At 32.4% G+C, this 23649-nt stretch overlaps 1 protein-coding gene across 1 annotated transcript; it reads left to right on the top strand.

Moving 5' to 3' along the window:
- Positions 1 to 9264: 9264 nt before the first annotated feature.
- Positions 9265 to 22608, top strand: Smp_099640 (putative p2x receptor subunit; the record flags this gene model as incomplete). Its single annotated transcript, XM_018795635.1, has 2 exons — positions 9265 to 10807; positions 20798 to 22608. 2 exons carry the CDS (start codon positions 9265 to 9267, stop codon positions 22606 to 22608), a joined length of 3354 nt encoding a protein of 1117 aa, XP_018649928.1.
- Positions 22609 to 23649: the final 1041 nt, after the last annotated feature.

The following is a 23649-nucleotide window of genomic DNA, read 5'->3' as shown; positions in this document are numbered from 1 at the left end:
CATCAACTCTGAGATATAGGTACATTCAGCTGACGAGTCCCAAATAGGAGGAAACGCGTGTCCTGGATTCTACTGCTAGCCACTATTCATCTTTGCTTATAATATCAAGAATTATTTACAAAATAAGTTTGTTGTGCCTATCTCCATAAGTGAGCGGTAGTGGATTTCAAAAATCAGAAGCGATGATAGAATAGTGGTGTATTTATAGATATAAATCAATAGACAAATTGTATGAACACAAAGAAATCAGTATTATAATGTAAACAAACTATTTAACAACCAGTAATGAGGAACATACAATTAGGGTGAAATTTAAAAGATAGAGATGTTGGTAAAAATATTTTTTTTTACTATGAGAGGTTCGTGGCAATTATTGGATTTTCATGGAATACAAAGTGAATTAATCATTGCAATCAGAAGCCACTAAACAATATCTAACTATGATTAAAGTTTGATGTCATTAATGAAAAACATTGTTTGCAATTCATTGACAAACATATTTGAAAGCTTATAAATATATAATAAAATTCATCCCTTTTGCACAATCCAGTAGCTTTCCGCTTTCAATAGCTCGATGAATAATATATTGAGCGTCTGAATCCAAAGGTAATAAATTCGAATCTCGAAGTAAATATCAATTATTAATATACACTTACATCAGGCTGATGAGTTCCAAATAGGACGAAACTCATGTCCAAAATCCCATGGTAAGTTACTGTCCATCTTTGATTAAATACTTGTGTTATAATAGTAACTTTGAGGCATTTCACCTAAAGTACATATATTACCAAAAGCAACTGATCGATATTCGTTTTCTTTTTAACACCAACAACGGTAACATTTACAGGTTAGTTATTTTTAGACTTTATACTACATGAGTTGGAAAAAGGTAACACTCATTGTTTTTATGAACATAAAATGACTATAAGCAAATACTGAAATAAATATTTATATTTATCAGCCCAAGAGTAATATAATTTTAGTGTGTTTAGTAGAAGTTATAACTATTGATGTGCATATTCCACCTAATGACAAGTAACTTAGTCTTATTCAGTTGAACCGTTAACAAAAATGCAAGTTTTATTCTATATATCAAAAAGGGGGTTTGTGGAGATTTTAGTAATTTAATAGTTGAATTTATTAGTCAATTAAAGCTAGACCACTATAAATTGGTTAAATTTAGACATTAACACCATCGGCTGCCGACTCAGTGGTGTAGAGTTTAAGCGTTCGCGCACGAGACCGACAGGTTCTGGGTTCGGATCCCGCAGGTGGAATCTTGGGTGCGCATTGATGAGGAGTCCCATACTGGGACGAAACGGCCGTCTAGTGGTTCCACGTTTTCCATGGTGCTCTAGCTTTAATTGACTCATGAATTCAACCATTAAACACTTGTGTTCTAACTGCTTGTTTAAAGTATCCATTGTGCAAGTAGAAGTCGTAAAATGTTCTAAGAAAAATATTTAATCTTATTGATAAATGTTGACAAATATTAAGTTTCTGAAGTACGTTTGAAGTTAATCAGTAATATTGTACAATATCGTTACCATTGATCTATTTATAAAGTTATTTTCAAAGTAAAAAGAAACGGCTAATATTACGTAAAATTGTCAGTATAAGGTTGTGGAGAGTGTTGAATTTTAATTGAGATCATGAATAGATCAATGTTAGACCACCACGGAAAACGTGGACTCACTAAATGATGATTTTGTCCTAGTAAGGGACTCCTCAGCACTGAGCATCCACGATCCTGCATGCGGGACACGAACCTAGTATCTTTTGTCTCTCGTGAACGATTAACCTCTATAGGTTGTCTGTTATAGATCACGAATGTTATAAACATAAATAGCTCCACCATAATATTTAGTATTAATCTACTAAGTGAATGGAGGAATGACCAAAAGTATCAGCCAGGACATAATCAGTAAACAATAACAACTTTGTGGTTAACTTTAGCCCAACAAGATTAGTTCTATTTTTAAAATATCATACTAGTTATAATTTTTATGAGTAGGATAATCAGCTTGTGCTGACCAAGAATGGAATTTTAAATATTCATTTCATGATATATAGATGTCTATAACTGGTAGATACTTGAAATTTTACAAAAAAATTTACTTCAGTTACATTTTCCTAATTAGTAAGCAATGTAGATGGTCGTTAGGAGAAATAGAAAAATCAAAACAAAATCGATCCATCAAATAAAATGTAAATCAGGTAAAATTGTCATTTATTTCGTTCATAGGTTATTGATTAAAAATGAAATCATTGAAATATAACCATTGATAATTCATGATCCAAAGTTACACAATATATTGTGGTAGTAACTAAAGTACAATATTATTGATGTTATTGTCTGACTTAGGTAACCTTAACAATTGCATCAAATTGAAGTGTAATTGTTATGATTTTATGTCCAACTTTTATCGCGTGGCTTATTCGCCAATCGAAATACGACGATTCTAATCTTAACACTGTCAAATCAATGACGTTCGACCAGTATGAGAAGCCTAGCGTCTTTATTGATTCCTTGTCCGCCTAGCCCTTCCAATCGAGTCCAGAACACCAATTACAGCCTCTGATATGTGAATCATTTATTTCAGACACACTCTGTTTATATACCAGTCAAACAGACCACACCATAAAATAGGAAATAACATTTGTACAACATCAAGCCAAAATGTGGCTGTGAACGTGGAGACAGTAATCAATAATCTGATTATAATTTAGGCACAGTAAATCGTATAATAATAATAATAATAATAATAATAATCAAAATGAAGCTTATAATAAGATGAATATAGATAAACACAATCTAATCACTGAATAGTAATGCAATAAGAATGTTTATGGAATATTAGTTCATTAATAAATCCCGGAAGTTACCCATAATTTAATCTTCACTGGGATATAACAGTAATCATTTTTATGAATAAAATAAATAAATAAAATTGGTTTTATCTAATAAATTGTTATATCAGAAGGGGTTTTTTTGTGAAGATTTCAGTAATTTTATAGTTGAATTCATGAGTCAATTGAAACTAGACTACCATGGAAAACCTGGAAGCACTGGACAGCCGTTTCGTCCTATTATGGGACTCCTCATCGGTGCGCATCCACGATCCCGCCTCACGAGATTCGAAACCAGAACCTATTGGTCTCGCGCGTGAGCGCTTATTATATTTCGTGAAATTTCATGATGAACATCTTTAATTCTATATCATTTGTTTAGATATCATTTTAATTGTTGACTAAAGTCAGTTTGATACTTAAAAAACGTTTGTACAAACATTTATTTCACTTACCTGACTCTACAGTTCTTACCTTTCTATACTGACAAAAGATGTTAGCCATGAACTGTTGACTGAATCAAATCGAACTCATTGAGCTGCTTGACAATATTGGTTTTGATCCTATGAAAAATAACTAGTGTGTACAAATCAAACAACCCAAGTCCAAACGAAACTCTGTACTGAGTTTGGTCGATATAGGAAGGCATGAGCTATGAAGTCAGGTAAGTGATAAAACGTTTGTTGAAGACATTTTATAAAAGTTATACTTTATAATATATCGAGTGGTCAAGATAATCAAATATCGACTATATTATGATGTTTGTTCTGGTAAAAGTTTAACTAATTAGCAAATATAATATGACAGCTAAACTAGACAGTATCTCAGTGAAATCCAATCTACATTGTGTCAGAAGTTTATATATAAAACATAAGGAACTATTATATAGAACAGACAGAATGTAGGTAGCAGTGGGATTCAGGACGCGCGTTTCGTCCTCTTTTGGAACTCGTCAGGCGGATATACTTAAAATCAAAATATCAACAACGGGTTGATTCAAACCACTATAAATTAAACATGAAGTTGTTTATTTAATCTCCACATTGATTGAATAGCATTAGTAATATACTTAAATCTCAAGAAAGCGCATTCTCTTTTAATGGTCTGAGTTTGAATTAAACATATTTAAACACTGGCATCTTTCACTGTTGACTTTAACAATAAGAATGTGAAACTCTTTGGGATGATCAATTTCCACTAGTTCATTGATATATTATACATCTTAAGCTACTATATGGTCTAATTTAGTAGATATAAATAGAATCTAACCATCAGTAGTATCAAAACAGGACTTTTAAATCAACATTTACTATGACTGGATTTTGTTTCGCTTATATTTGATATATACTTCAAATTTGTTATCACAACTGACTGATATAATTTGTAAAACCAAAAGAGACGATTGAACACAAATAAAGTATTTCATTCAAATTTAAAGTTTTTTTGATAGTATGAGTGAAAACTTCACCACTGTTTAGATTCTTAGGGGTTGGAACCTACAAATGACCAATAAGGACGCTAGGCTGCTCATATATGTCGAACATCATTGTGTTTGGCACAGTATTAAGACTGTATAATTCGTATTTCAATTGGCGAATAAATCACATGATAATTAGCCGGGCTTAAAGTCACAACATGTATACTTCAGTTTAAATAGTTAGTCACTTATGTAACAAGGGATTCTTGAGTGACTAAGTGAATATTGGCTAAAGAATGATTTGCTTTTTCTTAGGTATTTTGACAGATTACCAGATAAGTCTTCAAAAATCAACAATAAAACATTTTAAGTAATTCAAGTTAGAAGATTTAAGTGACATAATTCGGTTACTATTTATTTACAAGAATATTTATAATATGTGAATAGTCACGAGATCACATGCGATTGAAATGTAGAAAGCATATGTATGAAGAATATCAAGTAGTTTCTCTGTTCTTTTCAAAATTGTCTGTATGATCATCGAAAGAATAAAATATTTTTTGTTACGCCCCGATATGGATAATGAATGGTAACTTTGGGATCTATTTATGAACCAGTATTATGCATATATTTTTATTGTATAATTGCCTAATAACTAAACTATTTATATTCGTCTCCCCCTTATTATAAGCTTTATTTTGACCCATAGACTATTGTTATACGATTTACCATTCTTGAGTTATCCCTAGTCTACTAATTACTGTCTACCACATTCACAGCCACATTTGGCTAAGTCTTGTACAAATGTTATTTTCTATTTTATTGGTACTATGTGGTCAGTTTGGTTGGTATATAAATTCAGTATGTTTAATATATAATGATTCATACCGCAGAGGCCGTTCTGGACTTAACTGGCTGGGTTAGGCAGAAGCAGGATCGATGTGTATTCTAGAGTGCTCCTACGGTTTCATGTGTCACTGTTCCGATCGATAAATTGCTGCTCTCTTATTTGGCGGTCTTATCACGTCATACATTATAAGGGCATCCACTTGGCCACAAGTTATAACATTTTTTCACTGTTGTGTTTCTTTTCTAGACAGAATCTACTTAAAATTAGTAACTGAAAGTAGTCATCAATACCTATTTACAAGATTGAACTTTCGAGCAGAAATTATAAATCGGTAATAAATTCCACGTAGATTTATGCGAAATTGTAGTCATCTTTTAAATAGACATCTTACAAATGCAGACAATCATGGAGTTTTATTCGAGTGAGGGAGTAATTTAAACTAACATCGATGGTCATAACTTTCTGTATCGATAAGGTTCACATTTAACACGGGCTGTTTTAGCTACTCATGAGTAGTCTAAACATTTACTATCAATTATCTATCAAAAAATGTTCATAAAAGATTATTTAACGTTGCTCGATGTTTAGAAATGTTAGAAACAAAGGTTATCTGTTTTGCTCTCCAATATCAAATGAACTTAGAAGTTGATATGCACATTTCATGTATATATATATATGTATATATTAGACTTTCAGGACTATTTTTAGTAAGGGGTACTGCAGAAATTGTTGAATGTAATGGTTTTACTCAATGAATTGACCTTTACACGACCATTTAAAACCAAGAAGCACCATAATAGCACTCCTTAGCATTACGCATGTACGACGACACTGAAGAATGAATTCCTAAATTTTGGGTCTTACAGCGAGCGCTTGTAAACTGAACCACTGAACTGGAATCCAGTAACTTACGTTTCATGATACTGTCCGGCATAAGAATGAAAGCTACGCAATTAAAATGTGTAACTCAGTACACTCAAAGTCACCAATATATGTTAGCCATTTAGATGTCTGTATAGTTAGAAACCCTGATGACTGTATGAACTTCGAGAACATTAATGATCTAATGTTATGTAATATAATCGAAAGACTGTATTATGTAGCTGAATACCTTAATAACAGTTAGTATTAAAGTTATGAGTGTGCCATTTTTACAGTTCATCTTAAAATTTCGCTGAAGTTGAAACTGACATTATACTTTTATTGTTGAATCACTCTTGAGAAAACTTGGTTATTATATTAAAGGTTAATAAATTAGGCGAGTTCGAAAAAATAAAATCATAGATGTTAGATTATACCGTTTTATGAGAAAACTTTGTAGATATCCATTGATTACTTTTCCTTCAATAGTACTCTATACCTCTGAAGTTGATAGTTTGCTATCTGAATCAAAATCAAAGCTCACAGATTTTACAGAATTGTTTTATTTTTACCAGAAACAATTTTTAAGTAAGTAACAGTTTTCCATTATTTTTTTAAAATGTACTCAAGATATTTTTATATAGGATTATTTACACAACTTTAGTATGTCTCTTTTAATAAATCATTAGACTTACTTTGTGATTTCCTCAATGCTTGTCCTATCGACTTCCAAAGCTTCTTCCTGATTTCTTCCTCTGCTGGAATCTGGTTTGTTGTATCCCACAGTAGATTGTTGCTGATAGTGTCTGGCAAACGGATCTGAAGTATCTTGCGTAGACAACTGTTGATAAACACCTGTATCTTCTATATGATGGCTTTCGTATTTCTCCAGGTTTCCGCCCCATATAGTATAACTGACTTGACATTTGTATTGAAAATTCTGTTTTTGGTGTTGGTTGACAATTGTTTTGAGTTCCAGATGTTCTTCAGTTGTAAATATTCTGCTCTTGCTTTGCCGACCCGCGTCTTCACATCTGCAAATGGTTTCTTCTACCGGATATCTAATCACTGACACTTTGATAAGTCTTTTAGACTATCAAACATGTATACCAATTGTTATACTAAACAAAAGATTAGACGTTTGTGAAAAGCAATTTTATAGATATATATTCATTTATCAACTATTTTATCGGTAAAGTGAACCAAGCAACAGGTGAACAGTTGAATACTTTTGCAAAATATTTATCATTCAGTAATACTTTTCTGTTCGATAGTTAAAAGTATCAGAACTAAGCTCTTCTAACCCATTTTCGGAGTCTTGGATGCTTCGACTGAACTACTTGAGATGCAATCAACCTATTGGCGTTTTTTAAGTGAGTTAGTTTTCAACGGGATGGGGTTGCTAACCCCATGCCCAACCCTTCTCCTTTATCCGGGCTTGCATCCGATAGTAACCCCAGAGGGGCTCCAGATGGAGTTGTCCTATTATAAACCTATATATAAAAAAAGATCATGAGTAGTTATCAATATCATCATCCCCTTAAAGCATATCGACACATCTTACTGAAGGGTTTCATGAAACACAAATACCGAGTTTTTATGCTAGTTACCTCAAGCCATACACAATGAAACAAATCACACTTTATTTTTTAGGGGACTTAGCTTTGTAGATCTACTGTAGTGGGTGAGAACACAGGAGGGGAACACAATATTACAGAATCTCTAAGTGAAATCTGAGAACCATCTAGTAAATACTTCATTTGCAAAATATCCATCAACTGTCTCAAACTTAATTTTTTTTTTCATTTCTACACCAATCGCTCTCTATTCTCTCTCTCGTTTTTTCTCTTCGATCTTCTTAACTTTCTGCTACCTGGCATTTCATTTTCGATGAATGATACATACTACTTATATCTGTCGATATCAGTAGCACACATCACAATATTTTAAACGTAATTAATAAAATTGTATTAGCATTAATGACTTGACAATATAACATTTACCTCTATTGAATAATTATTAAGTGTAGACTGTTTTAGGCAAAAGATGGATAGTGGCTAACAGGGGAATCAAGGACGCGCGTTTCGTCCAATTCGGCAATCGTCAGCTGGATGTACCTGCTTTTCAGAGTTGATGCTCACTCTGGGACATCCAGCTGAGGAGTCCCGAATAGGACGAAACGCGCGTCCTGGATTCCACTGCTAGCCACTATCCATCTTTGCTTACCATGCTTGTGAATTAAGGCTATATCAAGACAATACGCACAATTTGCACATATGTCAATTAGAGACTGACCAGTTGCAGTCCTAAACATCAATGAGAAGATTCAAACAAAACAATACTAAGTGAATGTAGACTGTTTTGTTGTTGATATTACACCTTTGTTTTTTTCACAATGATCTATCATTGTATATTAGAAATTCATCTTTATTAGATATTATTATTGTAATCATAACCATTTAATACCCTTTTCATGATTTGTCAAAATATTGTTCTACTGTAAATAACAAGATACTAATAACTAACTATGTTGTAATCAAAATATTATTATTACTATTATTATTACCATCACTATTACTACTATTATCATTACTGTTATTATTATCACCATAATTATTACTATTACTATCATTATTACTATTACTATTGTTATTATTACCATTACTATTACTACCATTATTATTATTATTATTCCCCAGTTACATGTTTTTACAATAGGCAAATTAGGAGTCATTTGACTACCTTGTATTGTTTAACATTAACTCACCCTTATTATTAGTTTTTGGTGTGTATCTATCTGATAACAAGCTGGAACTATTTGATTAACAATTCCTTGAATTCTTTGTTAAGAGTGTAAACGATGAGAAGAGAACAATATTGGGAAATGTATATCATTAATATTCTTTTCATTATATAATGAATTAGTCTATGAATAGTGTATATAATTTACACAATCAAAATCATAAATAGACAAATGATTTATACCCGTTTAGGATAGTATTCATCATTTGATAGAGTAATCCGCCTACTGTTTGTTTATTATAGATAGGGTACTTTAAGAGTGTCACTTGGAAGTGTAACAATGAAATCTGTTTCCATTATATTTTATCTAACCAATAATATACATTTAAAAATGTATCAAAAATAGCTAACCCTGATTTATGTTGGTGTAATAGCATAGGTAATGGTATAAATAGGCGCCGAAGTACAAATAGAAGTGGTTATGTGTGGCTAAATACTCAACTATATAATCTGATAGTAAGAATCGTAAAATTATTAAGAAATTATGAGTCAAACAAATGGACTATTTGATATTCTCTTTAAAGGATTAGTTGACTATGAAACGCAAAAAGTGGTACAAATTCATTCAAAGAAAATTGGAGTCACATTTAGACTGATACAATTGGGAATTATTCTCTATGTTGTATTGTGGGTAATGATCTATGAAAAAGGTTATCAATCATTTGATCAAGCAGTGAGTGGAGTGACTGCAAAGTTGAAAGGTGTGGCTTTCGCCAATGTGACAAATAATCCATCACTTGGAGCCACTGTTTGGGATGCAGCTGATTATGTGATACCACCACAACAGAATTCAGCATTCTTTGTGATGACTAATTTAATATATACACCTGGACAGACATTAGGAAATTGTGAGGAATCTCATGATGTATTTGGTAATAGTTGTCACAATGATTCACAATGTCACTCTGGACAGTTGGTTCAACGTGGTAGTGGAATCCAAACAGGAAGATGTGTGAATTCTACAAGGCAATCGAATTTACGTGTTTGTGAAATATATGGTTGGTGTCCTACAGAACATGATGTTATTCCCAGACCACATTTATTAGCGTCAGCTGAAAATTTCACTGTAATGATTAAGAATAATATTGAATTTCCTCATTTTCGAGTGAAAAGAAGAAATATTTTAAATTGGATGAGTCGTTTATTTTTGAAAACATGTTTATATAATCCGAACGACGATAAATTTAAATACTGTCCAGTTTTCCGTCTTGGTGATATACTAAAATATTCTGATCCGGTAAATAAAGATATATGGGAGACTGGTGGTATGGTATCAATTCACATTGAATGGAATTGTAATCTAGACTTTGATGAAGAGAAGTGTTTACCGAAATATATATTTCGTCGACTAGACGACTTTCAGAGTAATGTTGCGAAGGGATGGAATTTTCGATTTAGTCAACATTACATTGACGGTGGTGTACGTAAACGTAATTTGATTAAAGCATATGGTATCCAGTTTTTCATAACAGTGTATGGAACTGGTGGTAAATTCAACATTTTAACCTTTTCAATGAATTTGGGTTCTGGATTAGCATTACTCGGTATAGCTACTATGTTATGCGATTTGATTGTGTTAAATATTACAGAAAAAAGAGATATTTATCGTAAAGCAAAAATTGATTTAATCGCTGAAAAGATAAATATACACCAGTCTAGTGAAAAATTTAACATTCATGATAATACTTATCCAGTAGTTAAAGTAACCAAAAGTGATAAGAAACGTCATTTAATAATTCGACGTCATCATGAATTTGTGAGAACACCGGATTCTATTCGTCGATCTTCATTTCAATCGATAAAGCAATTCATTAATGAAAGAAGTCCATTGTCATTTAGAAAATTAAATGTTACTCCTATAAACTTTATTCCTAAAATCAAATCAAAGCAAAATCATATTTCATTAATTCAGTCTAATTTATTATCGAAAGCACAAATACCAGGGGAAAATTTAATTCCAATCAATCATCATGCACAATCTCGACAAAATGTAACTTCAATTAATAATAAAACAGATAACAATATCAGTAATGCTTCAATTTCATCTAATAACCCTCATTCATTGATTTCTGATTTATCTGATAGAACAACATTTCAAAAGTCTTCTTTCTCACTTAATCCACCATCTACTACTTTTAATATTAATACTACTAATAAACAACAATATTGGAGACAACAAAGACTTCTTTACGAATAAAAATTAATTTTTTAAAAGAAAGGTATCCAGAGCATTTTTAGATTTTAATCTTATTGGAATCAAATTTATGATAATATCTTTATCATTATTATCACTAAGGGGATAGTTGTCCCGTTACTCAATGAATAGAATCAATAAATTACATAATGAGTTTCATTTAAATAAACAATAATCACAGTCATTGATGTGAATTCTTTAATAAAACGATTACCATGGAAATTTATTTATTTTTTAAAAAAAAACACCGTAAGCTTCTTGTTTACTGTTTCATTTTGTAGATGGTAATCAATAAATGTATTCAGTACAGTAAGTTAATGAAACGGGTTGTGATGACTATTGTGTTTCAAAGATTTACATAACCGGAAAAATTAGAAAGTGACGAACAGGTATTTATTTCAGATGTAAGACATTTCAGGAATTAGAATCTATGTTATCAGTGGGTTAAGTCAATAAGACAAATGCAACATAGAACCTGGCACTAGTGTACCAAAAGTGAAGTTAATCAAATAGAATAGAAACATGTTCTTTAACAAATGGTCAACAGTGATTTCAGATTCAAATACTAACATTACGACACACTTACAAATCTCCAACATGGAAAAGAAACATTCACATTCATTCCATTTGGTCTCATAATCATAATTTACAACACATCAACACACAAATGATGAACATTCTCATTCGTCGTGAAAACAACAATGTGAAAAACTACAGTTTGTAAGTCTTTACGAAATGATGTCAATTCATTCTGATCAATAGAATTTATATTGATGAGATTAATCACGAGACCGGTGAAGTGAGGACATCTTTTCATCCTCCCATGTATTCTGTATTTATAATTGAATATCAACATTTTCTATAGTCCAGTCTCCCAATATATATCAGTTAAATTGCACTGATGACCATTCTCGACAAAATAAATTATACTTTCGAATAAATGTAATCACAACCAATTATAATACCACGAAATCGTTATCCTTCACAAAATGATTAATGATGTTGAGTGTCACATTCATATCATATCAGTGACATGTGACGAATTCAGATTTATATAGATGTACTCAATTGCATCGTCCCAACACCTCACTTTCACTCCTATCTCCAGCACCACCATCACCAACAACAACTATCACATCCAAATGTAAATGGAATCATTTGTGAAATAACAATGTGTCATGTAATTCCTGATAATAACATGGTGAAGACTAGTAGGCAGTTCTGGAGAAGAATGCTACATCAAAGCAAGGCATAACTACCGGGATTCAATAGCTGTTTTGCATTGTTTGGGCAGAATCATTACATCTTTCTTTTTTTGGGCAGACTCATTCTCTCCTCCTTTTAAAACCAATAATAATTGTGCAATGATCCTTTGCAGCCTTCGTAATCATTTGTGGGTATAGGTAGAGTGGATGATTAGGCCAATCTCCACCACCTGGGTTATCGCTCACGTTAGTTCATGGAAACAGTCCCAATATCCAGGAGGCACGACAAGGAGGTGTGAGTCGGGCTTCGCCTCCTGTAATTCCTGATGAAATTAACTAATTAATTATGTTTGTTTGTGTATGTATGATTACAACAACAGTTGTTCTCATATAAATTTCCGTTAAAAAATATGTTTCAACATCCTTTTGACTAGCATTCGTTTCACATGGAAAAAAAGAAGTAGTTCAATTCTTGAGAGATTGCAATAAATATGTACTGTCATTTTGTCGTTTCATTTATTACATAACAGTTTAACAATAAAAGAAATGGTGTTATTTCTAAAAATTTGATCAATTATTGGAGTAGATGAAATGAATGCAAAAGATTCTATGTGAAAAATATTCTCATCTAGAAATATATATTCTAGACAGGATACAGCATAGTTTGCTTTATTTCATGTAACCATGTGTGTTCATTTCAATATCAAAAGTATAGTAAATTGTGTACAGTAACTTCAGTGTCATGATTCAGGAAGTGTTTCATATTTGGTAAATAAAGAAGGAACATTTGATTACAAACACCATGAATGAGACTAACGTTCAAAGACTATGATGTATGTAAGTTCATTTAATTTATTGTTAAACTGTTGAATAATAAATGAAACAACAGAATGACAGTACATATTGATTACAATCTCTCAATAATTGAACTATTTCTTCTTTTCATATGAAACGAATCCTAGTCAAAAGGATGTTGAAACATATTTTTAACGGAAATTTACATGAGGACAACTGTTGTTATGGTCATGCATACACAAACAAACATAATTAATTAGTTAATTTCATCAGGAATTACATTACACATTGTTATTTCACAAATGATTCCATTTACATTTGGATGTGATAGTTGTTGTTGGTGATGGTGGTGCTGGAGATAGGAGTGAAAGTGAGGTGTTGGGACGATGCAATTGAGTACATCTATATAAATCTGAATTCGTCACATGTCACTGATATGATATGAATGTGACACTCAACATCATTAATCATTTTGTGAAGGATAACGATTTCGTGGTATTATAATTGGTTGTGATTACATTTATTCGAAAGTATAATTTATTTTGTCGAGAATGGTCATCAGTGCAATTTAACTGATATATATTGGGAGACTGGACTATAGAAAATGTTGATATTCAATTATAAATACAGAATACATGGGAGGATGAAAAGATGTCCTCACTTCACCGGTCTCGTGATTAATCTCATCAATATAAATTCTATTGATCAGAATGAATTGACATCATTTAGTAAAGACTTACAAACTGTAGTTTTTCACATTGTTGTTTTCACGACGAATGAGAATGTTCATCATTTGTGTGTTGATGTGTTGTAAATTATGATTATGAGACCAAATGGAATGAATGTGAATGTTTCTTTTCCATGTTGGAGATTTGTAAGTGTGTCGTAATGTTAGTATTTGAATCTGAAATCACTGTTGACCATTTGTTAAAGAACATGTTTCTATTCTATTTGATTAACTGCTTTTTTGGTACACTGGTATCCTTTTTTTATTAAATTCATATGAGAATTACCAATATTTAAGTGTTATTATTACGTGTGTGTACTGCGTTATCCATTTTGTTAGAATATCCTCTGCTCGTTTTCAACGTAATCAATATTGTTTGATTTATTATTATTGATTTTGAAACATTATTACATATTGTTTATAACACTGACTCATTGCATTTAGTTGGAGACAAAGAAATACAGCTAGCTATCAGGTTTTAAAAGAAAACACGTTTTGAGTAAAATGGTTAGAAGTGAATAGCAGTGTAAATATGCTTTTTTATGTTGACCATTTGTGAAAAGGTTTCAACTTGGTTAACTGAATAAACCGTGGTATATTTATGAACCATTTTTCATACTTCATATTGTTAGCGGAGGTTCTCTCGGTCATGCATCAATTCATCCAACAGATCATTGTATGGTAAAAGGGCATGTTTATTGTGAAATTCAACTTCATAAAGTACCTAATAAACACTATCTGAATTCCGTTCATTTAGTACATTTGCTTTTGGTCTTCTAGTGATTAATGATATGGAGAGATACTACTAAGATGTTTATTTACTGAATAACTGATGCGAATGGTTAATGGCACATAGAAGTGTTGATCTGGCTGATGATTCAGACCAATTGCCTTCTCTTTCTTCCCCTACTTTCAATGTGTCGACTCCGAACAATGTAAATATTTTAAAGTAGTTATTATTCATCATCAGTATTCATCGATGATGAAAATATGAAGAGATTTTTTCAGTCACAACAGCATCTATGGTATGTAATTGTAGCTTGTCCAAACTTTTTAATGTTACTGTTAAGTTTCTAGTCTGTTTCCCTACATTTGTACGATTGAGCATTACATCTAATTTTCTATAATCAGTAGCCAGAGCTGAGAATTAGGTGGGAAGACTTTTCACTTGTGGTTAATAATGAGAACAGAATAGGTAATCATTAGTTATGAATGTGTGAAGAACACTGACAAACTTGAAAGTTCACATTATTCTCAATAGAAATTTTCATAAATTTGGTGTTCATTGGTGTTTTTCACAATGAAGAACAATACTTTATGCCGTTATTATCAGTGTTGAAAGTAAATGAATATGAGTGAATATGATTATAAATGTATTTTGTATGGGGAAGTGACATCACCCGATTGACGATGCATTGTCAGGAAAGTATCATTGTAAGGCGGTTGTTATTGTAATTATCACACCGATTTTAGTCATAAAGATGTCGCAATTGATTCATGTTAGCACACAAATGATGTGTTTTCAATTGTTCTACAGAACATTATCTTCACAGTATCATAATATTCCGACAGTTCGCAATGACTGACAATAAAAGTGTGTGATATGGTAAATAACGGCACATATTTGGTAATAACTTTGAACACCAAAAATCAACAGAACGTGATAAATTATTGAAAGAGATCACTGGACAACTATTTCGTTATAGTTAGCGTGGGGCTGTGGAGATTTTTGTGTTTCAATGAAAGAACGAATCATGTCGTGTGTGGGGAAGGTAGTCAGAGAAGACAGTGGAAGACGGTCGCGCAATATCATTGATTGGTTGAGGTTAGACTTGTACACCAGGGGATTACCGTTCAATTTTCCTTAGGTCGAGTGCTGAGGCACGATACTGTAGGTCGTGGGTACTATTCCCTTCTATTTGATAGTGGATAGGCAATGCTGAATAATCCCGAACTAGGACGAAAAGGCCATCCAGTGCTATCAGATTTTCAGTAGTTGTCTAACTTGGAGCATTTCATGGTTTCAACGATATCTTGTTATAGTTAGATGTTCGTCAACTACGAAGACCATTTGGCGCTATCGAACAGACATTCTTTTTATCTCCCCTTCTAAACGATATATTTAGACTTTTCTATTTGGAGTTAAGTGACTCTAATTATCTTATTTCAGCCAATTAGCGATCAAACTTACTTCATTTGTATCGACAATACCAATTAACTCTTTCAATGGATTCCATCATATTCTTCTACTTTCAAACAATTTTTATTGTACACTAAAATAAATGACACTGCTTTCTTCATACTCACTAGTATTTAAATTTCTCATTTAGTCAAAGATCCCTGGTTGGTATCCCAACCAACGTTGATGTAGATAATTTTGTTAGTGTTCATTCATCTTTGATGCAATCGATTCCTCTTTTATACAGGAAGATATATTGAGGGAAACATTCATTGGATATTTCGACGTGATTCGTTTAATATGGTCTGATGTCGACTGGTTACACCACGAATTGCCCCAGTTGGTGAATATTAGATGACAGTGAAACTTGTTTGATGAAATGAATTTTTTTCAATATTAGGAACCCTCGAACATACATTTATTAATATTCAAAACTACAGACCATTACTGATGATCAGTGAAAACATATTTCAAATTATTACAAAAAGTTCCGATTACAATGAACTGGTAGACGTTTATCCAAATACTAATCTATTCACAATGACAGTCATGAGTACAGTTATTCGAGACTTACATTTTTAATCAAAGGCAACGTAGATTACCTAAGTATAGAAATGTCTATTATATCTTATTGTATAAATTGACATTGTGAGTTTGCATAATTACTTATTTACTTATTTAGGCCTGTTACTCTCAATGGAGCATAAGTCGCCGACCAGCATTCTCCAACAAACTCTGTCCTGGGCCTTCCTTTCTAGTTCTATCCAACTTTTGTTTATTCTTCTCATGTCTGTCTCCATTTCTCGGTGCAACGTGTTCTTCGATCTTTCTCTTCTCATTTGACCTTGAAGATTCCATGTGGGGGCTTGCCTTGATGCGCACTTGGGTGATTTCCCCAATATGTGTGCTATCCACATCCAGCGGTTTTTCCTGATTTCTTCCTCTGCTGAAATCCGGTTTGTCCTCCCCCACAGTAGGTTGTTACTGATAGTGTCTGGCCAACGGATCCGAAGTATCTTGTGTAGACAACTGTTAATAAACACTGGTATCTTTTGGATGATGTCTTTCGTATTTTTCCAGGTTTCCGCTCCATACAGTAGAACTGTCTTGACATTTGTATTGAAAATTCTGATCTTGGTGTTGATTGACAATTGTTTTGACTTCCAGATATTCTTCATTTGTAAATATTCTGCTCTTGCTTTGTCGATCCACACTTTCACATCTGCATCAGATCCACCATGTTCATCAATGTTGCTGCCCAGATATGTAAGGGTTTTTACATCATCCAAAGCTTCTCTGTCAAGTGTGATTCGATCGGTGCATGCTGGTGAGTTTGCATAGTCATCACTATATTTATTCCTGTAAAATCCCATCTACGCATCCATATCGATATGTATATTAACCTGTGTAATCTATTTAATTTTACATGTCTTATCTGTAAAAATTGGTGGCATTTTTCTAATTTGACTCCTGGAATATCTGTAGTGTGATTGCTCAGACTGACATTCAATAAATGTATAAAATCAAAGTAGATTTGAATTATTCATTTCCGAAACCATTAAATGATATTATGAGTTACATGGGAATGATTTGTTGAATTTCGCTTGATTTTTACGTGACAGCTAGGGTTGTGACATGAAAAAATGTTATAAACAGAGATGGATGGTGGCTAGCAGTGGAATCCAGGAAGCAAGTTTCGTTTTTATTTGGGACTCGTCAAGTGGATGTACCTGCATTTAAGAGTCGATTTTTACACTCTCGGATTTGAACCTAGTACCGTTCGTTTTAAACGCCATCGCATTATCCATTTAGCTACTGAGTCAAGTCAGTCACCAGCATGTGCGATGGAGTGAAGTTTTATTCATCTTTGTATTGGTTGTTTGTACCATCCTATTGATGTTTAGGACTGCATTTGATCGGTCTCTTATTGGCATATATACATCCTGTGAGGATTGTCTCGATATTGCCTTAAGTCACAGGCATTGTAAGCACAGATGGATACATATGTCAATAAGAGACTGATCAATTACAGTCCTAAACATCAATGGGAAAACTCAAACAACCAATATAAACAAATATGTTTTCTCAATAGTTAACTGATTAGTACATATAGTAATAACAAAGCAGATTATAATGACGTTTTCTTTATAGATTCCAAGGATATATATATATATATATATATATATATATATATATATATAATGTTGATATATCATTAGTACAAGAGGTTGTATTTGAGTAATTGAAGCTAGAAAGAGTTTAAAAATATCTATCTGCCTAAATGATCAGTTGTATGCTGTTATTAGCCTGTAGTGTGTTTAAGCTAATACAATCATTAGAACTAAATCTTATCCACAATCATGTATTTACGATTCAATTTAAATTAACAGTGATTATAAAAGCCCAATTTCGGTATTTGATTATAAATGGTATCAAACTGAACTTTTAGTGACCTAGATTAAATGATAAGCGGTGATTAATATAGAGTTTTATTTAAATACCTAACCGATCAAAACTAGTAAAATTTGAAAGCACTAGACGGCTGTTTATTCTATTATGGGACTACTGGGCGGTGCTCGTCCACGACATCGCAAGCCGAAATTGAACCTCAGTCCGCTCGCGTTTGTGCGCAACTATCTTCCATTGTCATCGCTAGCTGACTTTCTTACACTCAACACGTTTTAAATCCATTAATGACGGCTTCAAGAGGGTATTTTCCGGAGTTCTGTTGAAAAGCCATAACCAGAGGATCCAAACCATGTTGGATGCGAGGATGGTAGTTGTAGAAGGCAATGGAAGACGATCGCGAGCTATCGTGTACACATTAAAGTTGGACTTACATGCCATTTGACTATGGCTTCTTGGTCTAAAGGTTCAGTGCTCGCACGAGAAACTGAAGGTCTTAATTTCAATTCGAGCTTTAGAGGTTATGGATGTACACTGCTGAGTAGTCCTACGGTAGATTAAAACGGCCATCCAATGCCTTCAAGTTTTCAATGGTTCATGATTTCAATAAAATTTAACAATCTCTACAACCTTATGCTGATAATGTACAGTTGCTCTGACTAAACTGATTAGCTTATATTTTGTAAGCTTTTTAAACAATCGTATCTTAATTGAACTATTGTAAACTTAAACTCTATTTAAAATTTGTCCAATGAACAAACTGGTGTGACATTTTGTTAATAATAAGGATTGTAACTATATCTTCGGCAATGTTTACGATCACTGAGAATTCCTTTTAGACAAAAGAAGTATAATTTACATTTCACTTCACAATTTTATCTCTCATGTATTACCTAGTTCAATAGAAAAGTATCCATAAACCCATGGTATACATGAGTACATGATAAGGTTTCTACTCTATAGAATAAGTAGTATGTAAATGGCTTAAAAAGACTATGAATTTCTAATGTTTAATAGCATATAACATGTGATGATTTTGACAGATTGTGAACTATTTTTGAATAAGATTTTCAAATGATAACATAAATGACTGAAGTCTGTTCACAGAATCCAATAAAGTTGCATCGAATCACAAGTTGAATTTTTAGTTACTGATAGTTAAGTTTTCCTTAGACGATATTGTGGAATTTTGTAGATGAATAGTATTACATTTGAAGATGAATATTAACTACTCATAAATCAGACGTAGACTGCTTCCATCTCAATACAAATTTACTGTTCTTACAGTGTAAACATACATGTCTTCTAATATCTTGCTTTAAACAGTTTGATATTAAAAAAGTAATAATGTAGTGTTGTTTCAATGTGTCATCAAAAAGTAAACTATTTTACGTAACTACAACTGTACTTTGATGCTTTGAACATACGATAAAATGAAAGAATACAGAAAATGATACAAAGTAAGCAGACTTGAATAATGCAATACCATTTCCAGACCATACAAACATTCAATGAGCTTTATAATAAGGAATTGGAAAAAATCTATCATGGACAGATTTCGAAGTTGTAAAAATAACTTGATACTATTCAGTGAATAAACCGACATAAAATTAATTTTTCCCAGTGTTCAGATAATTAGTAATTTTCAGAAGGGGTTTTTTGTGGTGATTTAGTATTTTCATTGTTGAAAGCGTGAGTCAATTGAAGCTAGACCATCAGGGGAAACCTGGAAGCACTGGACGGCCGTTTCGTCATATTGTGGGACTCCTCACCAGTGCTCATCCACGACCTCGCCTCGGGAGATTCTAAACCAGGACCTATCAGTCTCGTGCCAGTGCATTTAACCGATAGACCACTGAGCTTGTCGGCATCCGATGGTGTTTATGTCTAACTCCAACCAACCCACGAAGTTGAGCAACCGTTCACCAATTGTCTTGAGTGAGTTCCTATCTCACAACAGACTTGCTTTGAACTCTACTGGTCACTGCTTCTCACTAGAACTCCTGGATTCACCTCTCGAAATCAGTCACTAGTGAGCATATGATTATTATTATCAGGTGTTTTTTGTGGAGATTTAGTATTTTCATAGTTGAGGAGTCCCACAATAGAACGAAACGGCCGTCCAGTACTTCCAAGTTTTCCGTGGTGGTCTAGCTTCAATTGAATCACGCTTTCAACTATATAAAATTATTAATTTCCTAAAATATGTTTTAAATATATATTTAGGTACTCATAAGTAAGTCATTGTAGCTTACAAAGAATAACATAAGTTGATTTTCAGTCATACTTCTATTGGTTATTCTGATAACCAATTGAGGCTATTTATTCATATGTAAATCAAATAGGAAGTCAAATTGGAATAAAACAATTCGTAAAGGAAAAAGTTAATCACAGATATTGATTGGATATTTATGAAAAAATAAATTTGAGGCCTAATTAACTTCAAAGGTTTTCAATATTTTACTGAAGATTGTTAAACATTACTTATTACTTTATAAACTGTTGAGGTGATGGGATTTTTAAGAAGCCTTGCTGAAGGACTACTGGAATATGAAACACAGAAAGTGGTACAAATTCATTCAAAGAAAATTGGAGTCACATTTAGACTGATACAATTGGGAATTATTCTCTATGTTGTATTGTGGGTAATGATCTATGAAAAAGGTTATCAATCATTTGATCAAGCAGTGAGTGGAGTGACTGCAAAGTTGAAAGGTATTGCTTTTGCCAATGTGACAAATAATCCATCACTTGGAGCCACTGTTTGGGATGCAGCTGATTATGTGATACCACCACAACAGAATTCAGCATTCTTTGTGATGACTAATTTAATATATACACCTGGACAGACATTAGGAAATTGTGAGGAATCTCATGATGTATTTGGTAATAGTTGTCACAATGATTCACAATGTCACTCTGGACAGTTGGTTCAACGTGGTAGTGGAATCCAAACAGGAAGATGTGTGAATTCTACAAGGCAATCGAATTTACGTGTTTGTGAAATATATGGTTGGTGTCCTACAGAACATGATGTTATTCCCAGACCACATTTATTAGCGTCAGCTGAAAATTTCACAGTGATACTGAAAAACAGTATCGAATTTCCACGTTATCGAATAAAGCGCAGGAATATACTTAAATGGATGAGTAATTTATTTTTGAAAACATGTTTATATGATCCAAATGATGATGAATTGAAATATTGTCCAATTTTTCGTCTTGGTGATATACTAAAATATTCTGATCCGGTAAATAAAGATATATGGGAGACTGGTGGTATGGTATCAATTCACATTGAATGGAATTGTAATCTAGACTTTGATGAAGAGAAGTGTTTACCGAAATATATATTTCGTCGACTAGACGACTTTCAGAGTAATGTTGCGAAGGGATGGAATTTTCGATTTAGTCAACATTACATTGACGGTGGTGTACGTAAACGTAATTTGATTAAAGCATATGGTATCCAGTTTTTCATAACAGTGTATGGAACTGGTGGTAAATTCAACATTTTAACCTTTTCAATGAATTTGGGTTCTGGATTAGCATTACTCGGTATAGCAACAGTTCTATGTGATATGATCATATTGAATACAACAAGAAAACGTGGTGTATATCGAAAGGCTAAAATTGATTATATTGCTGAAAAACGCCGTAAACAACAAGAAGAAAAGTTAAAGAGTAAAAATAAAGAAAATGATTTCGACACCATGCAAATTGGTGATAATAAAAAGTTTGAATGGAAACTTCATCCCACTAATTTACATCCTGACGAATCTAATACTGATAAAGAGCAAATTTATGGTCAAAATAGTTTATTAATCTGTGGTCCTGTTTCACATTTCATGTGGATGGATAATAATAAATGTCAAAAACGAGTAATAGATAAAAGTCATTTATCTACTTCAAAGAATGAACAACTTTGTTTAAATCAACCAAGTTTTCTTGGATTTCATTATACTCCATCAACATCATCATCATCATCACAAGTGGTCGGTATTAAGAAACAATCGAAATATGAGAATCATTCAGAAAGTATGTTACCTAATCATTTAAATGGATGTTTTACTTCTATTCCTTATAGAAATAAGAATAATATATCTTTGTATGAAAAGAATACTATACCAATGAATGATACTACTTATTCTATTAATAAACATTCAAAATATGTTCAATGTAATCTTAAGTCAACAAATATGTTAACATTTACAAAAGAATCAAATTTAAATACTACTTATAATGAAATGGAATTATTTAAAACGATATCAACATTACCAAAATGTTGTACATCATTTATAAAACCAACAATTCATTCATAATAAATTATTCTTATCTATTCAAGAAAATAAACTGAAGGATAACAAACAAACAGAAAGATATACAATTTATTATGATTTATGAAACATTGAAAAATAATTTTTCATATAGTTGAGATTATGAATCAATTGAAGCTAGACCATCATGGAAAACCCAGAAGCACTGGACGCCGTTTCATCCTATTGTGGGACTCCTCAACAGTGCGCATCCACGATCTAGCCTCGTAAGATTCCAACCCAGGACCTATCAGTCTTGCGATGCGGGATCGTGGATGCGCACTGTTGAGGAGTCCCACAATAGGATGAAACGGCGTCCAGTGCTTCTGGGTTTTCCATGATGGTCTAGCTTCAATTGATTCATGATTTCAACTATATAAAATTACTAAGATCTCAACAAAACCCCCTTTAAATAATTTTGTTTTATTTTTATTTTTAATTCATTGATTGGTTTGTAAATATCCACTTTCTTTTTAATTTTTATTTTTTAAATAAGACAGTTTAAATTGTTTTATTTAATAAATAATTAGTTAATCTATTTTAAGAAACACCCCCCCCACAAAAAAAGAAATTCAGAAGAGTTAAAGAAGTTAATTTATTTTATTTATACTTCAGTATGTTTTGTATTTTGAAATGTGAATATTTTCTAAGAACTTTCATCTAAATGAGAATGAATAGTTTCACAACATTTAAGCGCCAAGTTGATGTCAGACACTAAATAGGAAGAATATACTTGTAATATCTCAGCGAATAAATTTGAAGTTAATCCAATGTTTCACTTGACGATCTAGTTCAAGCTTTTTCAAGGAAATATTACCTTTTTTTCATGGATAGATCTTGAAGTTGTACAACTCATTTGATATTATTCAGGAAATATTTCTTCGACAAAAAAAACTTGGACCAGATTGTCAGGTGAAACATTGGATTTACTTCAAATTTATTCACTGAGATTTGACAAATATATTCTTCCTATTTAATGAAAGTGAATATTTATTCAATATTCAATGGTTTTATGATGTTTTTATTAATGTTTTCATCAACTGGAGA

This window comes from Schistosoma mansoni, chromosome 2 (assembly GCF_000237925.1).
Source record: "Schistosoma mansoni strain Puerto Rico chromosome 2, complete genome".
NCBI lineage: Eukaryota > Metazoa > Platyhelminthes > Trematoda > Strigeidida > Schistosomatidae > Schistosoma > Schistosoma mansoni.
The sequence above is the reverse complement of the archived record's forward strand: the minus strand, read 5'-3'. Positions and strand labels throughout refer to the sequence as shown.